This window comes from Anguilla anguilla, chromosome 8 (assembly GCF_013347855.1).
Source record: "Anguilla anguilla isolate fAngAng1 chromosome 8, fAngAng1.pri, whole genome shotgun sequence".
Lineage (NCBI taxonomy): Eukaryota > Metazoa > Chordata > Actinopteri > Anguilliformes > Anguillidae > Anguilla > Anguilla anguilla.
In genome coordinates this window covers 45041329-45068786 of record NC_049208.1, presented here as the reverse complement: position 1 = coordinate 45068786, position 27458 = coordinate 45041329, and the positions used below count along the sequence as shown (strand labels likewise).

Below are 27458 nucleotides of genomic sequence, written 5' to 3'. Positions count from 1 at the left end.
CTAGTGAAACAAATACTTGTATGGTGCTAAAAATGTTGTCAGTGTCTCTTGATAAAGTTTTTAAATCATCCCACCACTCACGCAGAAGAAGTGCTTTGCTCTAATGCATAAGTGTACCACATAATTCTTGCTCTGGTGCAACTATGTAAAATGTCCTTTTGTCCATGTTTCAGCATGCTGCGCTTTCGTTTGCGCTGCTTCTCCCCTACATTTTACATTGATTGGTAACTGCTCTACTCTACAAGAGAAACATAGGCGGTTTTACCATAGGTCATAGGTAGGCAATTGCTTGGGGCCTCGTTCGCCAAAGGGGCCTCGTGAATTTGTGTTTCCTTTTTTTTATTTTTATGAAACATTCTTCCTTTCTTGTCAGTCCAATGGAATGATAATGTGTAATAGATAAAAATAAATCTATCTACATGTAAATGTGGGCCTATCCAATTAAATATCTATATTTGCCAATATTTATTATCACCCACATTTCACATTTAATGGACTGTTCCACCTTGACCTCCCTGCATTTGTGCCTAATCAATGATGTAGAAATTTGAGTTGCCATCAGAGGCAGAGAGTCACTATGTTACCATGAAGCGTTTTCAAAGTGGATTTGAGAGAGGAAGAAGGAAGATGCCCAGTTTAAGGAAAGTCTGCCTAAACTGACAAAATTTTTTCATTCTAATAAAACAGCCAGAGACTCCACGACGGAGGAGCAAACAAGTAGAGTGAGAGCACCTATTATACCTAGTGTATTTACTTTGTATTTATTAGAACTGGACATTGTTACCTATTTAAATGTAAGTCCTGTAAAAATACACATAATAAATTGTCTAAATGTAAAAAACCAACTTCATACATATACATTTAGTAACATGAATACAGCCTTATTTACTATATCAACTTTAAGACCAGCAACACGCTCGGAATTATCTCATCGTGACCCATTAAATCCAATGGCGCAGACGTTGCTTCATAATTTCAAACTGCTTTCCTAACGGCTATTTTGCGTCATGCGACTTGAGTTACAACAGTGAATATGTACGAATTCCTAGACATGCTGATAGCGACCACCCTTTCTCATATTAACCTCAAATACACAAGACAGGACACTTATACAGTATGCTAGCAAATGTAAGTTCCATTCATTTATATGGGGTGGTCGATACACGTCCCCTTAGCAACCAAAAGCTAGTGCTGGACCACCTCTGAGTTATTTGCCGGCACATAAAAAAATTGTGCAAGTACTTAAAAAAAATAACCACTGGAGGATAACGAGGACATTTTCCCTACATAACTAGGTACAGGTTGTTACCGATATTTTGCCTATTTTTCATATAGTTGCAAATCAGTTTATGTTTTCCTGTCTGTCGAACGAAGTTGGTTGATAATAGGTGCTCTGACTCTAGCTGACGTTACAACAGGTGTAACATTAGTTGAAGAAGCTGAGCTAGCTAACGTTAGCAGCCTTACTAGTGCTTCAGCCTGTTGTGCACCCACCGCACTTACTACAACTTCTAGCGCTGTGTCTGCTGGTTGCAGTGAACTAGCTACAGTGTGGGAGGAAAGTGTCAGAGGCGACACCGACAGACAGCAGCAGCCCACCACAAACCAGACACCCACTCAGACCGGGACTTTTACCCCTAGAGAATAGTGGATGTTCAAATGCTTTATCAAAAAGCATGTACTATACTTTTGTCTTGAAAGAATTAAAGATTATATACTTATAATCTTTTTTTTTTGCCATATTGTCTTCTTCTAACTGACTCAGGTCATTTGAAGTTCTTCAGTTAGAATTCTCATTTGGGTCTGTCATTTAGTTCTGTGGCTTTGTTAACTGAAAAGAGCTGCCTCCAAATAGTTTTTGTTCACTAGCTATGATTGCGTTAAGCAAAATGGAGAAGGGCCTCACATTGGTCTTTGCCTGGGGCCTCCAAATCACTAAAACCGCCCCTGAAGAGAAATAATAATTTCTTCATGAAATCAGTGTTCTTATGATTCCTGACAGCCCTTGCCCTCAGTAGGCTAATGTTGCCTCCTTTAGAAATGAAAGATGAAAATGTATTTGACAAACGGTGGGGCAATGAGAAACAATACTGTAGCGAATTAAGCAAACTAGGCAGATCGCACATTTGAGCCATTCCGCCCATTATTAATGCCAAAAAAGCAGCTGAGGTTCAATCACAGGAAAAGCAGAGCTGGAACCCACAGAATCTAACTGGCTGTTGTCCAGTCCTCATTGACTAAGCAAGTCAACATCAGGAAGTAATTTATGACCATTAAACTTTCTACAATAAGCAATAGCTGGCTAACTAGCTAGCCGCTGCTTATTGCAGAAAGTCTAATGGTCATAATCTTGAGTTAAGGTTATACTAGGTTTGAACAAGAAAAAAACACAAATATGTAGGCCTAGCCATTCCCACACTAGCTCTGACGTACAGCGACATGTTAAAAGAGATAATGGAAAAAAGTTACATTTCTTAAAAACCAAAGCGACATTAGAAAGGCCAAAAATGCGCATGACGGCATGAGTAGACGATGGGTGGGAATAGTTTTTTTTTTTTTTTAAACAAAAATGCGGACCACTAAAGCATTTTGATACAAATTACATTTTTTCTGCATCATAAAATACAAATTAAAAAAATAGTATTTTGTATTTCAAATAAAAATTTCAAAATATATGCATAATAAATAATACCCATCTCACTGACAGGGTAACCAAACGCTTTGCATGCACCATGTTCAGTTTTATATTATTATTATGTTAATTAGGGGTCCAAGCAGCGAAGCTGGTGGAACCCTATTGTATTTGTTAGGATTATTAGGGGTCCAAGCAGCGAAGCTGGTGGAACCCTATTGTATTTGTTAGGATTATTAGGGGTCCAAGCAGCGAAACTGGTGGGATTAGGATTATTATTCTTATTATTTTTCTCCGCTAAAAGTGTCTGAGGCTCAGCAACCATAAGTTGCAGACTAACCAAATTTGGTAGGTGGGTTCCTATGGCTCCCCACTATTCAGTCACTACAAATCACCTATGTCGGCCAGATGGTGGCGCTATAACAATGGGTCATACTTTAAAAGGCCGTAACTCCTACACCATAAGTCAGATCAACACAAAACTTAATCGACCGATGCATCTGAATGTGCTCTACAACTTTGCTTTTGGGAGCACCTATGTCCATATTGTTTGTCCGCCATTTGGACTTTTTTATTAGTTGGGGTGTGGAAGAGCTGGAGCTCCAAATCTAAGTGTTACGACATCTAGTAAACTTCTTTACAGCAAGCGACATCCATGGCGACGCAAGTAATACGACACCGTAGGGTCTAGTTTTTATCAGTGAGGGGAGGGTCTGTGACCGTCGGGGAAGCAATGGAAGACAGTGCCACCCAGAGTGCATGCTAGGCTACCAAAAGTTTGTTAGTAAAAGCTTTTTGAGAGGATGAATAATTACTTTTCTTTGGCATGGATCCATTTGAAGACAGTATCGGGTGAGTTCGTTTAGTCGTTGAATCAGTCATTATGCTGAGAAATAGCTAAACCATTTTATTGATAGGTTCTGAGTTTCTGTGCAAACGCGCTAAAACCCACTGGTATATGAAACAATGACGGCAATACATATATAGTCCGCCTCATTCCGTTGCTACCATAACATAACAGACTATCTTGTGTCTACAGCTGCAGTTTCTCGCTGCAATTACTAATATTGAATATAAACAAAAGACGCAATTTATGCTGTACTCTACCAATGTCTAAATAAATAATACCGCAGAATCCGCCCCTTTCTCACCACCTACTCAACCCAGCTCCTGGTCCAAGCAATGGTTCTATCCCACCTGGACTACTGCAACTCTCTTCTGGCTGGACTACCGGCATCTGCCACCAGACCCCTGCAACTCATTCAGACTGCTGCGGCTCGTCTGGTCTTCAACCTCCCCAGAAACTCCCACGTCACTCCCCTGCTCACTACCCTCCACTGGCTGCCTGTTATAGCTCGCATCAAATTTAAAACATTGGTCCTAGCATACCAGGCAGTCAAGGGATCAGCCCCAGCATACATCCACAAGATATTCAAACCCTACATGCCAGCCAGATCCCTCCGTTCTGCTACCTCAGGACGCCTAGCACCTCCCCCTCTTCGCACCTGCACTTCCAGAACATGTCTCCTGTCTGTTCTGGCCCCACGATGGTGGAATGACCTCCCTGTGGAGGTCAGAACAGCTGAGACACTGACCCATTTCAAACGACGACTGAAGACTCACCTCTTCAGGCTGCACCTCTCCCCATCCCTCCCTACCCCCCTGTAAATGACTGTAAGCTTAGGGTTGTAACTAGGCAGCTGTTTCGTAGGTGACTTAGGTGCATTAACTGTCTTAATGACTACTTGTATTTTTTCCATAGACTGCGTTGTTGCCGTTCTCGTTGTTAGTGTTAATCAGTTTAACCTTCAGGGTCCAAGTTGAACTATGCGGTTGTTCCCAGCACTTGGACCGGTACTTCTCTCTAGGGTTTTCGTCATACTTGTTCCTGGTTATGGTTATACACTTTGTTGTACGTCGCTCTGGATAAGAGCGTCTGCCAAATGCCTGTAATGTAATGTAATGTAATGGTACTCTGAGCGTAGGAAGCAGTTAGCATAGATGGCGAGTTGATATTTTTTGCTACTACAAGTTTGTTAGTAAAAGCTTTGAAAGGACGAATCTTTACTTTTCTTTGTCATGGATCCATTTGAAGACAATGTCGGGTGAGTTTGTTTAGTCTTTAAATCCGTCATTATGCTGAGAGAAATCGTATTCTCAATTTAATCTCTACATTGACTGTAAGCTTTGGGTTGTAACTAGTTGGCCGTTTCGTAGGTGACTTAGTTAATGCACTCGTCTTAACTATTGCTTGTATTTTTGCATAGACTGCGTTGTTGCTGTTCTTGTTTGTGTTAGTGTTAATCAGTTTAACCTACAGGGTCCAAGTTGAACTATGCGGTTGTTCCCTGCACTTGGAACGGTACTTCTCTCTCTGGTTTTCGACACTTGTTCCTGATTATGATAATACACTTTGTTGCACATCGCTCTGGATAAGAGCGTCTGCCAAATGCCTGTAATGTAATGTAATATTCCGTAGCAACAAGATAAACCCGACATTAGCCCTAAAATATGTCAATACAGCAGTGAAAACGCTGCTCACTGAATAACTAAATAAACGAGACAATTTTTAAATTATACCATGTCATTCTACAGTCAATATCTGGGACTGAACATTGAATAAATATACAATCTTACCATTGGTTTTACGCGTAGATGTCCCTTTTGCGAATGAGTGGTCATATATTGTCTTGGGCAATCCTTTTGTGAAATATACGCGCATTAGTGACGCCTGGATCGGCTATCTTCAAAAATAGCTGTGCGTAATACCACACCTGTTGCTTACGGCGTTGTCGCCCTTTTTAGTGCAATTTGGCTTGATTGACAATTCATTTATTCAGTAGGTGAGAGTATAAGCTTTCGAACGATGTATAACATGTCTGATTTTGCATTTGGAATAGCGTTTTATAGGTCCGCGTAACCGAAAATTTTCTCATCTGCCAATGTCTAAATAAATAAAACGGTAGGTTGCTCTGTGCGCAGCGCACAGGTCGCGAGTTGATATTTTATCTTTTTCGTTTTTTCTCAATGTCGTATTTATTATTTGAAATGTGTATTATGAAATATGGCACTCTGAAATGTGCATTCTCTACTAAGCTGAGCAATGGATTGGAATATGTGTCTGACGTAGTGTTGCACCGTATACCGAAACTTCAGTACTTTTTCGGTACTTAAAAAAATAAACTGTTCGGTATTAGAATTATCCGACATTCGGTAGTTTTGTGTCAAATGTAAAAGCCAGGGAAATGTGTCTCCCGCATTACTGATTGAGAGAATGAAAGGTGTAATTTGTCAGAATCTTCGCTAGATGGCAGTAGCAACTAAGGTTGCCAAGTGAGGTGACTTGTGCTTCTGCACTCACTCCTTGATACAGCGCAAGCTTCAACTCAGTTCACTTCAGTAGCAATAGGTGTTCTAATTTGGAGATATTTTATTATAGTATTGTTATTAAAATATGCTGTTTTTACACCTATTTAAAAGTGAAAGATCTGTTTAAAGATTATTTAGGTTACAATTGTTTAATTTTTGAAATATATTTAATATATTTTTCTATTGTTTAGTGTTGTAACACTATAGGCGTATGCTTATTAATATGTTGAACAGACTTCAAGGTTGTTAATAAACCTCAAAATTCAAATATAAAGCCGCGTTTCCACCGCAGGAACTAGGGTCTAAATTTAGTTCCGGGGGCTTTATTTTACCCCCCAAAAAGTTCCTGCTCGGGGGGTAGTACTTTCCGAAAGTACAGGAACCTTTTGGGTGGAGCTTGCAGCGCTGAACATTTCTGATTGGTCGAGTACTCGCAGCATTTTTTTGTGTTTATTTTCAGGCGCAATGTTTAAAAATATGCAGGCGCAAACCGATTTATTTTCATAATAACTTCAAATCAAACTTGTATGTTATGCGGCGCAGTAGCCTACTTTTGGTTATAGCCTGCCAACGTCTTGGAATTATAACGTGTGCTCTTCTGTTCTTTTCTTGCTTTAGTATTCGTTTTATAAAATGCTAAGCATTCGTGCTGGGACAGCATATTACGTACTAAAACATTCAAACGGATTAATTCGGTTGCTGAACATTTTCTTCCGGATTTTCTTTGTTAGCCCATTGTAATTGACTCAAAACGTTTGATACAGTTATGTGATGTATGCGGTAGTTCTGCGTAATTCACATTGGTGATACAGTAAAAGCAAACTGGAAATCACCTTCCGCACTTTTTGTCAGGGTAAAATAACAGGTTAATTCTAGTAATCGTACCTTTAGCTTTTTCAGACTGCCGTAATTTTACTCTGCCATTCTTCAATTCCACAAAAAGAACAGGAAGACTATGGACTAATTTATGGTGCATGGTTCGCATCTGGAGGGCACACTTCGCTGCTCGGCTAGCAGTAACTTCGAAGGAAAGCAAACGGTGGCTGTACCACTACTAATTTAAATTTTCACGCAAGTCCGAGTTTTCGTTCTATTCTTGTCATTTTGCGATTAGCCTATATAGAATTGACGATGAGAAAGTAATCAAACAGCAAATTGTTTACAACGTGTGCATGTTTTCTGCTGTTGTTGCCAGTTATATTGGAAATGTGAATGCATTCTGTCGCTTCGGATGTCAAGACATGAAAGAGAATGTTCGCATAAAAACATAATGAATGTGTTTGAGAGGATATATAAAACAGTTACAATCTGACTATTGGCCTGTTTAATACTATTTGTTGCATAACAAATAGTTTATAACAAAACTACCAACGACATTTTTGCTTGACAACGGTAAAATATGCCCAAACGGCTGCAGAAGAATATTTCAATTCCAGGTGATTAAATCGATAAAAATCAATAAATACAAAAGTAACCATATATAGTCATTGTTGGTAACCCGTTGTATATAAGTGGAATAAACCCCTCCGGGCTGTCCCGGTTATTAGAAAATAATGTAGGCTACTTCGGTGGTAGTATGGGGTTGCAGAAGAAATCATATGATAGATGGACCGACAACAACGTCGCTTTTTCATACGTCAGTGGGCTAATTTGCCTAATCTTCGCGGGACTTTAGACCGCGGTGGAAACACAGACAACCATGGGCTGAAGGAACCTTTTAGTTCCTGGTAAAGTAGTTCCTGGGACTAAAAGTTCCGGGTAATTTTGGTGGAAACGCGGCTCAAGTTCAACACTTGTGGACATTTTTTCTGTTCTCTTAAGGTAATTTCAGTTTCGTTAAGTACCGAGTATTGAATCAGTATCGAGTATCGTGATACTAAACCTGGTATCGGTATCAAAGTCAAAATTTTGGTATTGTGACAACAATAGTCTAATGCCTTTTTTAGTTGCGGCGGCGCAACTAAGTCATCCGCACAAAATTGGCCATAAGTCATCAATATTTTATACAATCATCATGATGTTCAGTAGATATGTTGGGTGAAGGTATATGATCATGAGGACCAAGCCATTTTAAAATCGCTCCATAGGGGGCATGATGGAGCCAATGCTTGGACCCCACCCAACGCCGCTTGCGGCTTTAATTTCAATGTATTGTTTTAAATCTATAATAAAAGCAAATGTATAGTAATCATGCATTGAAATTTGCTGGACAGGGCCAGCCCGTGGCATAAATGCTCTATGCGGTTGTTTAGGGCCACAACCGCTAAGGGGGGCCACACGACCACGAGGGGGGGCCACACGATGCAATGTTTATCTAAGATAAATAACGTTATTTTCGTAATTAATTTATTCATCCCCTATCGCGGAACTAGCGGTATAAATTGAAAATGGAACGGCAGTAGAACATTTCATAACAATGTAATGTAAGAAGGATTTTACCAAGTGATTTCACATCCCCCCGATATATATACAATATGTATCTAACATCTGTGCCATTTTCCAGCGTGTGTTTACTCTGTGGAGAAGTGGCATTACAATTCCCCATGCTCCCCACAGGAACTTCCTTTTGAGCATTCCCCTGGCTTGAGAAACAGAGGGGAAAACAAGTTTCCGGCCGAACTCAGACAGCCATTTTTGTTGGATTCGGGTATAAGAGAAAATCCTTCTCCCTACCATGATTATCTACCAGACACTTTACGATCAGGTCGAACAGGGAATTTTGCTCTTTGGTGGTGTTTCCTGCTGATGCTAGGGTCTTTGTTGATATTACGTATTCTGTACCTGGATCAGTTTTGGATGCCTCCGTTCCAAGGGTATACCCTAAACACATGGAGGCAGTATAATTAATACGTTGGGATCAGTAATGTAGGGGAATTGGTGGAGTGCGGGATCAAGGAGCATACATAACATGATTCATTTGGTTTCTTAATTGTACTTATTGAATGATTCATAAACCTATACCACATATTGTTTTCAGTAGAATTATGCCATTCATTGTCCTACATCCATGACTCATTTCCCTGAGCCGTTGACCTCCTGGTACGGTTGTGGGTCATACTGCTATTGCCGTTGGTTGCTTGGACATTATCCTCCAGCCAAGTAAGTGGGAGAATGATGGCGGCAGAGATGAGGATGAAGCAGTAAATCCCCCCTCTCAGGCCGCACCCTAGGCGGTGCATGGGGTGCCAAGTTTGGGTAGGCATTGTTGGAGACAGAGGTTACTAGCACTTGTCTAGTTGGACTTTAGGCTTCACGCCTTCAGTCTATCTTTTCCTCTTCCTGCAGGGGTGGTGCTTGTTTACAGTGGCTGGCGTGCACCCAGGTTGTGCAGCCCTCGACCTTCACTGCTGTTTTGGAAGTGAGTAGCATCTGGAACAGTCCATTCCATTGGGGTTGGTGCCACTGCTTGCTTCAAGAAGTCCTTGATCATTACCCAATCACCTGGCCTGAGGTTGTGTAGTTGTCCCTCTGTCGGTTTTGGTAGTGTCTCTTTTATCTGTACATGAATATACTGGAAAGATTTAGTTAGCTGCACACAGTATTCTAGCATCTGGTTGCTCATTTCCTCTGCCTCTAAGCTAAGAGGTCTGGGCACGGACACTCCCATTTTCATTGGTTTCCCTGTTAAAATTCCAAAGGGAGAAAGGTTAGTGGCTCCATGAGGGCGTCCCCTCATTACCAGCAACACCAGGGGTAAGGCTTTTACCCAACCCAGTCCTGTTTCAGTCATAACTTTAGTCAATTTGTTTTTTAGGGTCAATTTGTTTTTTGTGCATTCTACCGCTCCTCCACTCTGTGGATGATAGGCACAGTGGTTCTTGGAAGTGGAAGTCAATCCCTAAATAAACAGAGAGTGCGGTTAGTTCTTTGTTGACAAAGTGTGATCCATTATCAGACGATATTCTTCTTGGGATTCCCTACCTGGGCAGTATTTCTGAGATCAGGGCATTTGCGACTGCTGATGCATGTGCTGTAGCTGTGGGAAAAGCTTAAATCCATTTAGAGAACGTCAACAATTACAAGGCAAATTTATTTCCTTCGTTTGGTGTTAGTTTATGAAATCCATCATTAAATGTTCAAATGGTTCGGTAGGAGCAGGATGACTGGACCTGGTAACTGGTTGGCCCCTACCGACATTGTGGGTTACACAAATAACACACTTTTCACAAAAAAATTACTTTTTCCACGTACATTCCTCTATCCGCTCATTGTAGGAGTAGGGGTATGCCATGATGCCCAGAGATGGCAAAAATTGGCTGCCATCAGGTCTAGTTACCCAATCAGTTGTGAGGCAACATTCTTTTATCCACGTTCCCGTGTCCTTCCATTTTTATGCCTCCGCGACGGCACAGCCGTGGCCGGAGGCATTATGTTTTCGGGTTGTCCGTCCATCCATCTGTCCATCCCATACTCGTGAACGCGATATGTCAGGAACGCCTTGAGGGAATTTCTTCAAATTTGGCACAAACGTCCACTTGGACTCAAGGATGAACTGATTACATTTTGGTGGTCAAAGGTCAAGGTCACTGTGACCTCACAAAACACGTTTTTGCCTTGGCGGAGGCATACAACCGTGAGGCGGTATTTCTACTTTATTGAAGGCTTTGCACAGTGACACATGAGGCATGCTGTCATTTACGCAATAAAATTATTGGATTGTCAGGGTCATTTGTACAGGCATTGCACAGAATTCATACATCCCTGCATACAATGTTTTCCCTCTTACTAGATCTTACTGAGTGTCCCAGTCCTCATCTCTATCTCTTCTTACACGAGCAGTGACATGCAACTCTTTCTCAGATATCACGTCAACTTTGCCATACCACAAACGATTAGCTGTTTCAAGTAAATCTTTCATTTGAGCCTTTCCTGAAAACATCCACATATAGGTAAATAATCTGTCTCCTAACTGTGATGATTTAGGTGGGGTAAAATGTTCAGCTCTAATGACACAGTCCTTTGTTCGAACATTCAATCTGGATTCCGAGCACATCAGATCTCTCTCTAACAGATTTACAGGACAACATTAAGAGAACAAAATCGAATGCTTTAGCCTTGTTCATCATCTATTCAAACTGCAAATGGGGCGGTAAAATTCTCTCTCATTTTCTCTCCCTCAGTATCATGCGTTACAATGGTTCTGCCACTCGTTTTAGGCGGGGTGTTTCCCCATTCACTTTCTGAACATAAGAGCTCCCAAATCTACTATGAATTGCAACATTCTTCCCTGAACCTCTGCCGAAGGCTTGCAATTGGGCGAGTTGAAGCTGGGCTTGTACCTTGGCACTCTGCTTCTCCTGTTTCTTTTGCTGGCGTGTCGCTTGACTTCTTCAAGGCGCTGGGTCTGGTACCCGATACAGGTTCGGACAGCTATGTCCTTCACCTCCTTCTGATGAAACAGGTGGTCAGCTGCATCTCCCAAGGAGTCGTTGTGAGACTGGCGCTGGAGGTGTGAGACCACTATGGTCGTTGAAACACTCGGTGAGCCTGCCACGACAGATTCAGTGGGCCCCTGCTGCACCTCTCTGACTTTTCCCCAGTCCATTCAGATGGGAAAATGGTCACCTAAATCTGAGTAGGTTTTCTATTGCAGTTTGGTAATCACCTTGTACAGCGCCCTATTTTCATTTCAAGTGTCTCTGTAATATGGTGGCAAGTTCATCTGTGTTTGATCTACATTGGTCAACCATTTGTTGTATGGCGGCACAGTACCTGTCCCCTCCGGTCTTCATGGGATCGGGCAGGTCGACGATGAGGGCTTTCATCTCACTCAGCTTGAATAGTCTGTGCAAGTAGACTGGTTAGTCTTGCTCACCTCTGCGTGGATTTGGGCACTAGATCATGGGATATAGAGGAGCCTCCTCATCGGCTCTCTTTCTTGCTTGACGGGTGTGGTAATGGTGATCCTGGCCCTGGGGCTTTGGTGTGGTGTTGGCGGGTCCCTTGTGTCGACTTGGGCGGGTTTCTTGTTCTGCAGACGTCGTGGCTGCCGCAGCTGGTTTCCCTCCAGCAGATGGTTGTACAGTGGCGGCTTGGTCATAGGGAGGTGGAAGTCGGTTCATTGGAAAGGCTGGACAATCTAAATCTATATCTAGTTTGTGCATGGTTAGTTGTAGGTACAATGGTGTGATAGGTGTTTGTGCTGTGGGATTTAATGGCGGCGGCAGTGGTGTCCCAGGTGATCATAACTCTACTTCTTTTCTGCCTTCTGCAACCTACCCTGTCCTTTAATATGCCTTCCAATCAGGCGCCCAATGTTTATTTCCTTGTCTGCCTTTAGTCTTATTATCTTGTTTTTCTAATTCAGATATAAGCCTTTCTAACTGAGCGGGTGAAAAATTATACATACATACATAATCATACACAATTTTTGCCGGTCTTTCAGAGACTGGAGAAGTACATTTTGATTGTTTCAAGGTGCACAAACCCATGTTTCTCAATTATTATCTCAGGATTTTTCACGTTTTATTCAATGTTTTTACTTTTACTTATTGTATATGAGTCCCTGACTCAGAGTACTCATTCTTTGGAGTCCCAAACTCCCCATTCGGCAATTAATTTAACTAATAGTCCCAGATTTATTAGTAAACCCGTCGGTTTCCCAGTGAAGTTATCTATTTCCTAATTGAAAAGAATATTGTGTTCTCACCATTTGTTCTTTGGATCGCGTGTCTCCAACAGACCATTTTGATACCAGCATTCCCGCAGGGTCTTAAAAAGTCTGAAAAAGTCTTAAATTTAATAATCAGAATTTTAAGGCTTAAAAAGTCTTAAAAAGGTCTTAAATATGATTTTGATAGGTCTTAAAAATTTATTGGATTAGGAAGTTACTTCTATGTTGCGAATAACTTCTTTGTATCGCGTTTAAATGTGTTTGCGGGAAATGTCCGGGCTGCAAAGTAAGCAGTACGGTAATAACCATTTCCCCCCAAACAATTTGTATGGAAATAAATCAACATGGAATAATAATCACTAACTTTGCAGCCCCCAATGAGAACTTATTGGAGAACACCCAGCTAGCATCAGTCAGAGCCTGAGGTAAAGAGAAATTCTGCTAGCGTGTCATGATAATATGTCTTTAAATCTTTACTTTTGTAACTTTATGGGGAACTATGCGGAAGTGTAAGTTTAACAATACATGGTTGGAGAAAAGCACATTTAGTGCTTGGTTGAAACCAGTGGAGGAGAACGGTTTTGAAGCCCGCTGCACCATATGCAAGAAAACAGTTAAACTAGGAACATTGGGGGTAAAGCCTTTAGAATCGCATGGTCAGTCAGAGAAACACAAGACCCAAGTGGAAAAACAACAACAAACGCCTGCCATCTCTTCCGTGTTCGCCCCTGCTTCAGAGCATCAAGTGTGTCCAATGTAGCGTTGCCATAAATTTTTTCCCAACAGTGAAGAATGCCTTACTTGTTTACATTTTGAACAGATCTGGCTCCTGGGTAAATCTAACGTTGTTTTCGTCGCAGCACTTTCGACACAAGCAATATCAGAAGCACTATCCTAAAATTTCTTCTTATCGTGGAAAGTTCCTGACCTGCAACCGTAGAAATGTGTGTTAACACGGTGACACAATTACATCCAGAAATATTATTTTTGGAAAAAAGCCCTACATTCTGTAACTGAATTTAGATCAAACCTGCCATGCACAAAAATATAAAAACGCTCGTCAATCTGTGTATGATGTCATCATAGCACAGAGTGTTCAAAACCCTAAAACCACCCCTTAATAAAATAAAATAAAAACTGTACGCTACTCGTTAACTTTAAATATAGGCCAACTAGTCTGATTTTGACAACTTTGTGATTTAACTAAGTTTTAGTTTATAAACCTCAGAAGTAACTTAAACATCCACTGAGCACTAGTGTCTTACTACTAGTTAAGCATTTTAGTATAAATTCTGCAGTCTGCTTGAGAATACTTGATGTACTAAATGTTGCAAAGAAATATAATCTTAAGTATATTTCCCTGATGTGTAGGCCTATACTTGTTCAAAAGTAGGCTTTCTTATTTTAAGAAAGAATGCTATATTATCAAATCAAATCAGATTTTATTTATTTAGCGTATTTTACAACAGTTGTCACAATACGCTTTACAGACAACCCTAGCCTAAACCCCCACAGGAGCAAGCCTAAGGCAACAGTGGCAAGGAAAAACTCCCTGTGGCAGATGGGGAGAAACCTTGGAAGGAACTAGGCTCAAGGGGGAAACCCATCCTCCTCTGGTCGGCTCAGGGTGCCGACTGGTGACCAACATGTCAGCCAGTTTATGCACAAGATATGATATGTAAATGGTAAATGGACTGCATTTATATAGCGCTTTTATCCAAAGCGCTTTACAACTGATGCCTCTCATTCGCCAGAGCAGTTAGGGGTTAGGTGTCTTGCTCAAGGACACGTCGACACGCTGTAAACACCTCACAGCTAGACCAATGAGGGTTTGTAGCTGGAGGGGAAGGCACCGCGTGTTTTCCTTTGGCTGGTGTGAGTCAAAACGGAGATGTTAGTTATTTTTCCTCTGTTCGTAAGAACAGGGCACAATTATAATTAAGAATGCACTGGTTCCGTTGCCACGGGTTAGATATGAAGGCGTTGCTTCATATCCCGCTTAAAACTGGCCTGAAACGGATCAGTAGCATTCTGGTTACTCTCCGTTCGCAAACGGGGCTATGCTGTCATCAGAGATATATCTGATCTGTCGCCGGATTGTCAATATTCCAATGGGAGCATCAGAATATTCACAAATGCGCGGAACAACACATCAAATATATCCATGACTACAGCAAGAAAGCGTAACAGTTACTAGGTTTTACCCACGTGATAATCTGACTCCATATTAAATGATAATCTAAAATTTGGGTTTAACTATACGTGGAACTTGGGAGTGGTTACACTCGACTCTATCTTGTGCCATCATTCCTCAATATATGCTCCCGGGTTTAGCACTATTGTTAAATATCAGTTCGGTGAAGAATCCAGAGGGTAGGAGGCTGACCACCATAATACATGCCTTCCTTACATGGATAGTGCATCGATAGTTATGAGCCCAGGACGGTGCGTATCTATCGGGCTCCTTAAGGCAAATTTGACAAGAACCGGCGTACAACGCCCATGGGTCCTCTTAAGTCAAAACACCAGAACCAATACCATCAATCCCGTTAGCGGGCAGATCGTGGTCGCCTATCTAACTTGAAAACCCCACTGAAGACGTTTGCTGTACTAGACCCCTGATCAGTAGGTCCTAGTCATAATTGTCCCCCTGAGTATTTAAGCGGAATTTTGGCTGAAAAGAAGATAAAATGGATTAGAGTCATGAAGACCACGCAAGTTAAAAATAAGAAGAATTTATTGAACAGGCAGGTAGGTCATTAACTTCAAATTCAAAATCAATTATAAGGTTTAAAAACATAAATACAGAGTAAAAAGTTCTTACCCAGCCTGTTTAGCTACACACGAAATCACAGAGTCTGCGCAGTGTGGGAAGTCGATTGCGATCTTCCTTGTTTATCTACACACAGAGCACAGAGTATGTGCACTGTGGGAAGTCGGTTACGATCTTCCTTGTGCATCTACACACACAACACAGAGTCTGCGCAGTGTGGGAAGTCGATTGCGATCTTCCTTGTCTGTCTACACACAGAGCACAGAGTATGTGCACTGTGGGAAGTCGATTACGATCTTCCTCGACAGGATTGTCTCCCTTCCTTTTATGCCAGATCCCGCGTTTGATCGAGGCGTCATTACCATAAATTAACCTGGCCGAATCATAAATCTCGAATTTCGGCCCCCACCATTTGGAGGCTGCTGTTAAAACAATTAGTGGGGAAATGGGGAAAAGGAGATGATTACCAGAGAGGACATTCCATTGTGTTAGTTTTTCCCTGAGTTTCTATAACTATGTTTTATTAAATTCTATTTGGTATGAAACATATTTCATTCAATTGCTTGAATTCCCCTGAATACGTCCATACTAAACATGTCAAGTGGATGTAATATTATGGTGCAGTTGTCATGAAAATACCCTTTTGTTTAACCATTGTACATGCAATCCATGTTATTATTACATAAGGCATAATACAATAATACAATGAAAACATGTGCATGGTTTGTAAGGTTTTCCGGGGTTTGTAAATAGGATCTCATAAAAAACACGTTTTCAACGCACAAAAATGCCAAGTTACTCAAAAGTATTGATATCAAAATGACGCCAAGTTACGGTACTACAAACAATATAGGCTATCTTGCCTCACCGAAATGACATAAGATGTATTTCAAAGCAATGCTACCCAATATTTCCTCAGTTATTTTGTGGAGATGCAGTTTTAGTGTTTGTAAGGTTTATAAGGCATTTTGATAGGCTTATCTGCAGGTAGGAATCCTCTTCGCTGTTTTGCTAAACTAGAACCGGAAAACATGATAGTGGAGAATAGGAGCAGACGCGTATGTCCCAGCAGGCTTTGCATATGAGAAAATAACAACAGTGTGAGAGAAATTAGGATGAAATGACGAAATTCCGTATTTGAAACAATATGTTTTTAGCAGAATGGGCATGTAGGTGAAGGTTGACATGATCACGGAGTATAGTGCGAAGTAAATGGAGTGACCATGAGCGAGCTTATATTCCTTATCGAACGGTATATATAACAGTCGCTATAAAGCGCTAGCTATTGAAGTGGAGGGTTAAGTGACGTGTGAAATGTATTTGCACTGCTGTGTTTTTTTCATGTTCAGTACTAGTAGTTATAATTATGAGTGAATCATGTTTTTAAATGTAATGTTTTAATGGGGAGTTGCAGAACGGACATACGTAGTAATTGTTTGTATGTGGCTAGATAGAGAACAGGGCGAGGTAACATGAATGTAGAAACGTGCCGTTTGCTGATAAGAAGGTTTTGTACAGTAGCCAAGTGAAGAAATGTAGTTAGTAGAAATGGCACAGCTGTGAACTGGTGTAACTTTTTAATAAAAGGAATACATTTGCCGTCATGAAATGCATACGGGTGGCCATGAGTGAGTTTTGGTAAAGCAAATATAAGCGTAAGAAAACGTTAGTGTAAAAGAGGGAATTATCTGCCTGAGGGCGAGGCGGTATTCAATCCTTCAACCGGAGGTTTACCAGTCTGTGACTTGGTTAGTGCAGCACCATGACATAGCTATGCAATGCGTGAAATATCATTAGCAAACCTGTCCGTGGTTTTAAAGAACACAGGCCATTAAGCACAGAAGAGCTCCCGTTGAATCCATATGGCTTTGCAATATTGTAGCCGGTTAATAACGGAACGTGCAGACGGTACGTCATAATTCAGTGTATACGTTTGGTTAACGGCGGGTAGATATGGTGCAAAAGCAATAATTGAGAAGTAGTAGACAATTATTAAAAGCAGGTTAAAGGAACGCGTTCCTAGCTGGGCTTGAACCTCGGACCCTGTGTTCCCAAGACTGGGACCTTACCCACTAGGCCACAGGCAGAATAGCTGTTTGTACTGAAAATGTTTCAGAGTAAAAAGGTATGGGTATTTTGCGTGTGTATGCGAGTTTTTCATTGGGTCGTGTAGGTGAAGATTTGGCGGGTGTCGGTAAAATGTCCAATGGGGAGACATGTTATTAGTGGGATAGGCGGCAGGAAAAATAAGAATGAGAAGAAGAATGAGAAGAAGAAGAAGAAGAAGAAAGAGAAGAAGAAGGAGAAAACGTAAAATCCCCTTAGTTTGGGGCTTTATTGTGTGGACATGTGAAGTTGTTTATGAAGTCTGTCTGTTGAAATGGGGTCAGAATGTACAGAATTTAAAGTTTTTAAGGGCTGAGTGTCTGTGGCTGTTGTGGTTATTTCTGTGGGGAACCCTGAAAAGTGCCAAACTCTCGGTGCTGTATAGGTATGGGGCATGCCCCCGCCAAGGCGTAACTTGGCGGGATGGCATACCTGCCATCCCAATATACAGATGGTTTAAAGTCCAGATCCAGAAAAGAAATAAAAAGTGTAATGGCAGAGGGGCCCACATAAGGGCACTGTGGTACTGTTAAGCGCAGTTGCCCCACCATCTTGCCAGAGGCCGGGTGATCTTAATGACCCTTAATGACCCCCAACACATACCCCCACAACCATAGACAAAGAGACCAGTTCCCCTTATCTTAGTTGTGTCCAGATGGCAACATTCCAGAGGCCCAATGGCCTGCTCATCCCGGGGAAATCCGAGTAACTGATTGTTTTATCACACGGCTCTGGGTTCTTTGAAGTCCAGTGATGAGTCTGCAGGGTCATTCAAATGCCAGCCTTTTCTGGGTCCCAGTTTGACTTCCCTCTTACAACGCCCAGGGCGGAGTTTGAACCAGCAACCCTCCGACTGCCAGACAATCGGTCTTACCTCCTGAGCTACGTCGCCCCTCTTTAGGCTCTCCATATGTGATGTGGCTCAGATGATGGGTGGGGCCGGGTGGCGGTGATGGGGAACAGCAGATGGCGGCAGATGTGGGCAGGGTGGAGGCAATGACGAAGGAGGGGCTGGACCGCAGACCAGACGACTCTCAAAGCACTCTCGAGGGTTGGGGCAAGAGCCCCACCAGCAGCGTGGGGGAGAGGGTGGAAACGGCAATTAGGGAATTTGCAATATAGCAGACAGTGAGTAAAGTGCCAGTGGTATGTATTGGGGGACCCCGCCAGGAGTAGAATATGGCTGCATATCTACTAGGACAGGGATAGAGAGCCCATGCAGTCATGAGGGGTAGACAACCATACCCGCCTATCAAGAGCCAGCCCATGTAAAGTCGGGTCACAGCTGATTGACAGGTGACAGTAAGGAAAGGATTGCCACCTACAAAGCTCTATGACTACATAGAGCTACTATTAGTGTGCTTATAAAACTTTATGGGGTCCAACTTGTCAAAGTTTCTTTATTCAAGTATTAGGATGATAGGACAGCACCTTATTCCCAAATTCCCCTCCTCAGTTGGTGAGAATTATTTTAAGAGCTCCAATCCTATAGAAAAATTCCACAATGCTTTATACTGCATCCTTAGCTTGGTTAGGCTTTAGTGGATATGCCTCAACCCACATCATTTTGTGGGTTTTCTTCTTTCATAGTAACTTTTCTTCATACTTTTGCCAGTATGGCCATGAAATAGGTATTCATTCAAAGTGGTCTTAAAAAGGTCTTAAAAAGTCTTCAATTTAACTTGTTGAAACCTGCAGGAACCGTGGATACAGGCACTCATTTTCTTCTCCTGATGCCTTCAATTACGGCTTTTTCGGAAGAGCGTTCGAGCTTCGGGTCCCAGTCTCCAGCTGTGCACAGATTCCAAACTGCTCGCATGTCTGCAAGAAAGAATTAAATTAGCGATCCTGCCGACTACACCAGGTTTACTGTGGTGAAAATTTTATGTGACTGAGATTTGTTATAACGCTTTGACTAGGGGTGCCCGAACTTGTATATACAACTCTTATGAATACCTAATCATAGAAAGTGTATCTGAATTTATATAATTAGTGCTAGCTTAACTGTAAGTCTAAATTGCATATTTATCAGTCATTGAAATATTTGCAACAGCAATATATTTCAAATATCTGAAAGAATATAAAATATATAGAGATAAATGTTATAGTTAAGAAACACTGAAAGCTGAGCTTCTTTCAAAGTGTGTGGAAAAATATTCTAAAAATCATTTTTTATTGATTTATTTATTTTCTGTACTGTGTTTATTTGTTGGACTAAATTTGGCCTGCTGTAAGGATTTGCTCAATTTGTAAAAAAGTAGGCAGTATACTCCTAATGATGTTCAAATCTTTAGAAAAACACCCCCCAGCGAACATGTCGCCAAACACCTTTCTTCAGCATACTCAATATGAACTCCCATGTTTTTTATGTCACTCCACGTCGCTAAGGGGCTCACAGACTTGTCGCTCAGATATTTCCATGTCGCTTTGCACAACTTGGGATCATTGATGCCTGTAGCAGCCAATAATGTAATAACTACCGTTAATGTAATAACTGCCAATAACATAATAATTTTTCAGTTCTTAATGTAATAAAAGTCGATAATGTAATAACTGACCAATAATGTAATACATTTTCTGAACCAATAACGTAATAACTTTTTGCATATAATGTAATAAGTTATTACATTATTGGCGGGTTTTTACATTATTAGCTGGGTTTTTTAAAAATCATAAAAAATGTAATAACAGGAGCCGATAATGTAATAATATACTTATATCGCTTTAAGTTTTATTTATTGGCTATAAAGTGTCACACTTCCATGACACTTACCCTTGTTTCCTCTTTCAAGTAGCTGCTCAAAAACCTGACCACACTTGCGCGCACACGCACACACACACACACACACACACCTACTCTCTCTCTAGGAATTATGACTATTTATTTGTTTGTGGTGCTTGGTTAGACTTATCTCCAGCCCTGCCTTCTACTCCTTAACCATTTGAGTACCAAAGTGCGAGCACATATGTTTGCAAACACAGACAATTACTCTTATGTCATATAATATGAAATCTATACCTCTTTGAAGATGCTTTGTCCACGAATACAAAGACCACCATTTCTTTTCATGAAAAAATGTCATCTTTAATTAAATGTATTGAAATATTTTTTTCAAGCAAACTGTTTCAACCACACTATTATAGCTATTCAGCACTCTCTCTCTATGTATATATACCAAACTTGACTCCTGAAAGGTTACATGAAAATGTATTACCAAATCAGAATCCTTGCCCTATTGACATCCCTGGCTATTTGAATACAGTCATGACAAGCTCAACAAAGAGTCTAAAACCGAAGCAAATAATATCTATAGTTCATTGTTTTTTATTTTTGCCATTTTCTCCAATTTTAGTCGTTATACCAATTCTCTGTGTGTATCACGGTCCTGCTCGATGCGCTATCCTCTGTTGGTCTGGGGAGGGTGTAGACTACCACATGCCTCTGATACATCTAGAGTTGCCAACTGCTTCTTTTCACCTGACAGTGAGGCAGAGGTGGGAGTAAGTCACACTTGTGCAAGTCACAAGCAAGTCTCAAGTCTTAACCTTCAAGTCTCAAGCAAGTCCCATGTCACTGTGTTTAGACTCAAGCAAGTCAAGTCGAGTCACTAGTAAACGTCAAGCAAGACAAGTCAAGTCATTGCTCAGGTCAAGCAAGTCACAAGTCAAGTCACCATGAAAGAAGTGCTTAAAACAAGAGAGAAAGGGGCACAATGGCAAGCCATGTCATGAGAAAACTGCACCTGTTAGTGAGTTAGTTAGTTTCTACAACTAGGGATGGGCATGGTTAGGATTTTATCAATACCAATACCACTATTGATACTGCTTATCAATACCAATACTTATCAGTACTCTTATCGATACTTCCTAATTTGGAGTGCAAAATACATGTTGTTAAAAGAATTATCAGTACTACTTTTATATTAGTTTGGGCAAAAAATATTTTACAAAATAGTTCTGTTGAAAAAATGAAACATATTGTTTTCTGAGACAAAACATGATGCTGGGACCAATTGGTATAGATACTGCAAATGTAATGTGTATCAAGAGAATCTTCTTTAAAAAAGGCACGGTAAACCATCCTTTATTATTATGATAAAACTGAAAGATGTGTTACCAAAGTTATCTTTGTAGGTCATGTTATATACTATATTTTACAGTTTAGAATTTTGCAGTAAGAGGTTGACAGTTGAGCACAAGGGATAATAGTGCAAGTTTGGTTGAAGAAGTTATTTAAATACACTTGATTAAAGATTATATTTTTCATGGAAAGAAGTGGTGGTCTTTTTTATTTGAGAACACAGCATCTTCAAAGAGGTATAGGTTTCATATTATACAACATAAGAGTAATTGTCTGTGTTTGCAAACATGTGTGCTCCCACTTAATTTGGTACTCAAATGGCAAAGGAGTATAAGGCAGGGCTGGAGATAAGTCTAACCATCAAGTTACACAAATAATTATTTCCTAGAGAGAGAGAGAGTGTAGGTGTGTGTGTGTGTGCTTTCTCAGAGTTAGGACTAAGATTCAGGTGTCAGGATTAGCCTGGTTTTTGAGCAGCTATTTGAAAGAAGCAACAGTAACGGTAGGCCTAAGTGTTATGGAAGTCTGACACTTGATAATAAATAAAACTTATACATAGTGATACAAGTATATTATTACATTATCGACTCCTATTATTACATTTTTAATGATTTTTTTAACCCAGCTAATAATATAATAACCAGTCAATAATCTAATAACTTATTACATTATGTGCAAAAAATTATTATGTTATTGGTTCAGAAATTTTATTACATTATTGGTAAGTTATTACGTTATCGACTTATTACATTAAGAACGGAAAAATGAATACGTTATTGGCAGTTATTACATTAACGGTAGTTATTACACTATTGGCTGCTACAATGCCCAACTTCATGGAAATTTCCTGCCAGGAACCAGAAATCTGAGCACATTTTGTTGTGCAAAATCTCTGCGTGATTGATCATAAAGATGACTATATCCTTGCACAAGTTCAACAGAAGTATCAATCTCGAAAGTGTGACGCAACCAATCTTGTGATATTTGGATGGACCAACTGCAGATGGGGAGGTCTGCGAACTTGTGGACTGCATGCGAACAGTTTGCCCTGTGGGCTTGCACACATTGTGCCATACAAACTTAAAACACTGTGTATTTTTGTTTAATAAAGTTCAGTTTATACTGGCACCCTTAAAAGCCACAGCTTTGGCCTGCTGAAATATGGCAGTGAATGTTTGAATGGATATGTCCCCACCCAACAAGACATAGATTGATGTGAATTTCATCTAAAGTTAAGTGCAATAGTACTGGGGCACAATTCTTGTTATTTTGGCTTGTACTCCAGCACATTGGATTTGAAATAAAGCAATAAATGTGAGATTAGAGTATAAACTCTCAGCTTTAATTTGTGTGTATTTACATACATAAAGGATGATTTTTGTTTAAGAATTGCATGAATTACGTTTGCTATATGTATTCCAAAATTATTAAAATTTCTGTTAAAATCATGTCTGTGTGCAGAGGTGGTGTTGAGGCATTTAATACCATCTTGTTTAGCTGCAACTGCAGCTCTATAGCTCTGTCTGTCGATCGGTTGGTCCACAAAAAGTGTCTCACCCCGTAGTGGCCACAGTTTTCGCCCCAGGAGGCTGAAATTTGGCATGGACATTGGTCATGACCGAAGGTAGAGATGAGTAACTTTCAAAGCTGATTGACCAAGAGGGGGCGTGGCGATGGGCGTGGCCTCTCACAAAAAGGCGCATAACTCCCGAATGGATTCACAGATTTGCACAAGATTTTGTGGAAAGGTTGGTCATGAGCCAAAGAAGAGGTCACATGTTTGTGTGAGGGTGTGTGAGGGGGCATGGCGATGGGCGTGGCCTGTCACAAAAAGGCGCAGAACTCCCGAATGGATTCACAGATTTGCACAAGATTTTGTGGAAAGGTTGGTCATGAACCAAAGCAGAGGTCACGTGTTTGTGTGAGGGTGTGTGCGTGAATGCATGCACATATGGATACGCAGCTATTGCGGATTCGCTCTTGTTGCTCTCTGGAATGCTGTATCTTAGCCATGTGTGCCTGAAAGGTGCTATGCCATCCTTAGAGTTCCGTCGCAGTGGGTATTTCTGGCTATTAGGCACTGTGATGGATTTTGACCCTCTGTGGCATATAGAAGCTGTGCTGAGAGGTCTGTCACCTATTTTCTGCCAGGAGTATGCAGAGTTCCAGTACCGAAGACAGCACAGGCAGCGGCGGCGTGGAGATATGCACAGCTTGCGCAGCAGTACCCCAGATCCCGAAGATCCCAGTGGCAGCACTTTAGGTAAGTGCTCCTTGACCATAGTAACCTCTGCCCCACCAGGAGTTTAGTTTGCTATAAAAAATGTACATTTTAAGGTAAAATACTGGCAGCTGGGTTATAAACGGTAATAATATGCTAAGCATACAGCAGCAGGCTGTATATCTAACAAAATGTCCACTTGTATTATGGTGTTTTACTGTATCAGTGGTTTAGGGTTTCAGTTGATCCATTTACCTCTGTGGGAGAGGTTCTGCCAGCCAGATGGAAATGCTTGTGGGGTTCTGACAGTAAAGGGCAGCAGAATGCAATGTTATCTTAGAAGGAGAGCTTCCATAAATCTGCATTGTACAAACCCAAAAAATAAAGCAGTGATTTCTAAATTTACTTTGACTTGTATTTCATTGCAGACAGTTTGAACACAAGATGTTTCATGTTTTGTCTGGTCAACTTCATTTCATTTGTAAATATACATCCATTCCTGCCATTCAGGCCTGCAACACATTCCAAAAAAATGTGGAAATGTGGGATGTGGGCAATTTAGGGCTAGTAATGAGGTAAAATAATTAAATGATGTGATTTGAAACAGGTGATGTCAACAGTTGATTGTAATCATGATTTGGCACAAAAGCAGCATCCAGGAAAGGCCTAGTCCTTTAGGAGCAAAGATGGGCCGAGGATCGCCAGTTTGCCAAAAAATGCATTACATTACATTACAGGCATTTGGCAGACGCTCTTATCCAGAGCGCCGTACAACAAAGTGTATAACCATAACCAGGAACAAGTATGAATGCATGAGAAAATTATTGAAATGTTTAAAAACAATGTTCCTCAAAGAAAGATAGGAAGGGATTTGGATATTTCACCCTCTATGGTGCATAACATAATTAAAAGATTCAAGGAATCTGGAGGAATTTCAGTGCATAAAGGGCAAGGGCGCAAGCCTAAGCTGACTAACTGTGCTCTCCGATCCTTCAGACGGCACTGCATCAAGAACCGTCATTCATCTATAAGCGATATAACCACATGGGCTCAGGATTACTTTGGCAAACCTTTGTCAAACACTACAATACGTAGTTACATCCACAAATGCCAGTTAAAACTTTACTGTGCCAAAAGGAAGCCTTTTGTTAACCATGTCCAGAAGCGCCATCGACTTCTCTGGGCTCGGAGGCATCTGGGGTGGACCATCACACAGTGGAAACGTGTATTGTGGTCAGATGAATCAGTATTTCACGTCTGTTTTGGAAGAAATGGACACCGTGTGCTCCTGACCAAAGAAGAAGAGGACCATCTAGACTGTTACCAGCAACAAGTCAAAAAGCCAGGGTCTGTCCATGATATGGGGTTGTGTCAGTGCCCTTGGCAAGGGTAACATACACTTCTGTGATGGCACCATTAATGCCGAAAAGTACATAGAGATTTTGGAGCAACATATGCTGCCTTCAAGACGACATCTTTTCCATGCATATTTCAACAAGACAATGCAAAACCACATTCTGCACACATTACAAAGGCATGGCTGCGAAAGAAGAGGGTGCGGGTGCTGGACTGGCCTGCCTGTAGTCCCAACCTGTCCCCAATAGAGAATGTGTGGCGCATTTTGAAACGCAAAATGCGACAACGAAGACCCCGTACTGTTGCACACCTTAAGACTTGTTTCCAGGAAGAATAGGACAAAATTACACCTGAAACGCTTTTCATCACTTGGTGTCTTCAGTCCCTAAACGTCTTTTAAGTGTTGTGAAAAGGAATGGCAACATTACAAAGTGGTAAATGCTTTACTGTCCCAACTTTTTTTGAAATATGTTGCAAGAATCAAAATTGAAATAAGTGTTTATTTTGAAGAAACAATCAAATTCATGAGGTAAAACATCAAATAATGTGCTGTTGTATTGTTTTCAATGTAATACAGGTCAAAGATAATTTACAAATCACTGTTTTCAGTTTTAATTTTAATTTAACATACTGTCCCAACTTTTTCTGATTTTGGGTTGTACTTGAAGTCAGGCCATGTTGTATTTTGGGGTGATTCGCTAATTTAAGATGAATGCTCAGCTTTGTGATTTGAAGATAACATTAGTATTTGGGAAAAAATAAAGCTCTAATACCAGCTAATGTTGGGCTGGTATCAGCATAGAAGCCATTCAGATATTTTTATGAATCCAGTGACTCTTAGCATATTATAACAGTTTAGAACATGAAACCTAGTGTAGGAGCCTAATGGGGATGTCAAACTCGGTTTGCTGATTTTTCAGAAAACTTATGACAGTTGTGGGGCAAGCAAGGATCCAGCGGTTCCAAAAGTCAATGCCCTTGTTAAACTGTTCAGCACTCTGAATACTGTTACGTAGTTATGACCATGATACACACTTTTTGTATATCGCTTTGGATAAAAGCATCTGCTAAATAGATGTAATGTAATGTAATACTGAACACTAGCGATATTGCATGCTAGAACCCCTCACTTAACCTCTTAAGGCACAAGCCAAATTTTGCCAATCCTTGCCCATTTAGGGGGTACCCTATTTAAAGCTTTATAACTCCAGACGTGAACACCACAGAGACTTGAAAAATGGCTTAAATGAAGCAAGACATTTGTACAATTTACAATACTAACACAGATTAGTTTATATTCATAATTTTGGAAGAAATAAAGTGCCACAAATGCAGTTGTTTTGACAAAAAATCCAAAATAAATTTGCACTTTTTAAGTTTGCAATGAAATACTGCGAGATTGAATATATGCAGGAGGTTAAACTATACATGTGCTAGGTCAAAAACTTCTTGACCACAAGTTCATAAAATCTAAGGGTGGATATGTAGAACTACTATAGATGTATGAAGCAAAAACTAAGCAGTGTACCCAGCATCTCCAAATCTATCCAAAATGTCTAAATTATGCATTGCTGTAAATCATAACATATCCATGTATTTCACTACAAATCAACTGTTTTGACTCAAGAAAATCACTGTTGCATAATTTTCAAATGGGAATTACAAGCTTTCAGTCAGTACAGTGGTCTAAAATAGCTAGATGTCCAGAAACATATCCAAAATCTCTCCAAAATTGAATAAAATGCTTTTTGTCCATTATAAAGCATATAAATGAGCCCCTTATGAGGGTTTAAGATGAAACATTGCTATCAGATTAAAAAAATAATGCAAAAACATTGTCACACAATGCGGTACAGTACCTAAATGTGTAATAATTAACTCGTGTGTATTTCTATACTCTGTACTCTCGTATGTTTTCTTGTATGGGGATGAGACAACATGAAAACAATTTTCACCCGTCCACCACGTTTTGGCAATGTTCCAGCTCTGACGTCATCACTGTTGCATGCTTCACAAAAACTATTACACTTCCGTCTAACGCTTACATTACAGTGTGAAATATTTACATTATATAACACCACTAACCTATTTAAAGATCTCAATTTCAAAAATAACGTATATAACCGAAATATTTTGAACGGTAATACTTACATAGCAATGATGAAATCTCCTCTATGTTCAGTAGATAGAGACAGAGACAGTATCAATGATATTGTTCTATTCGCTTCTGTTTTGCTCCAGAAAACGATGTCAGCTAGGTCTATCAACAAACATATGGCTTAGCTATGTTCAGAAGTCCTCAATAAT

The 27458-nt window shown here is 40.5% G+C and overlaps 1 protein-coding gene across 7 annotated transcripts in view; it reads left to right on the top strand.

Annotated features, from left to right (window-relative positions):
- LOC118233205 (ankyrin repeat and IBR domain-containing protein 1-like) overlaps positions 1-27458 on the top strand; it is a 252676-nt gene that overhangs the window by 185354 nt on the left and 39864 nt on the right. For all 7 annotated transcript variants that reach the window (XM_035428618.1, XM_035428620.1, XM_035428621.1 and 4 more), the window contains exon 18: positions 23726-23837. In XM_035428618.1, the coding sequence (XP_035284509.1) occupies positions 23726-23837 (112 nt within the window). The remainder of the gene's footprint in view (positions 1-23725; positions 23838-27458) is intronic.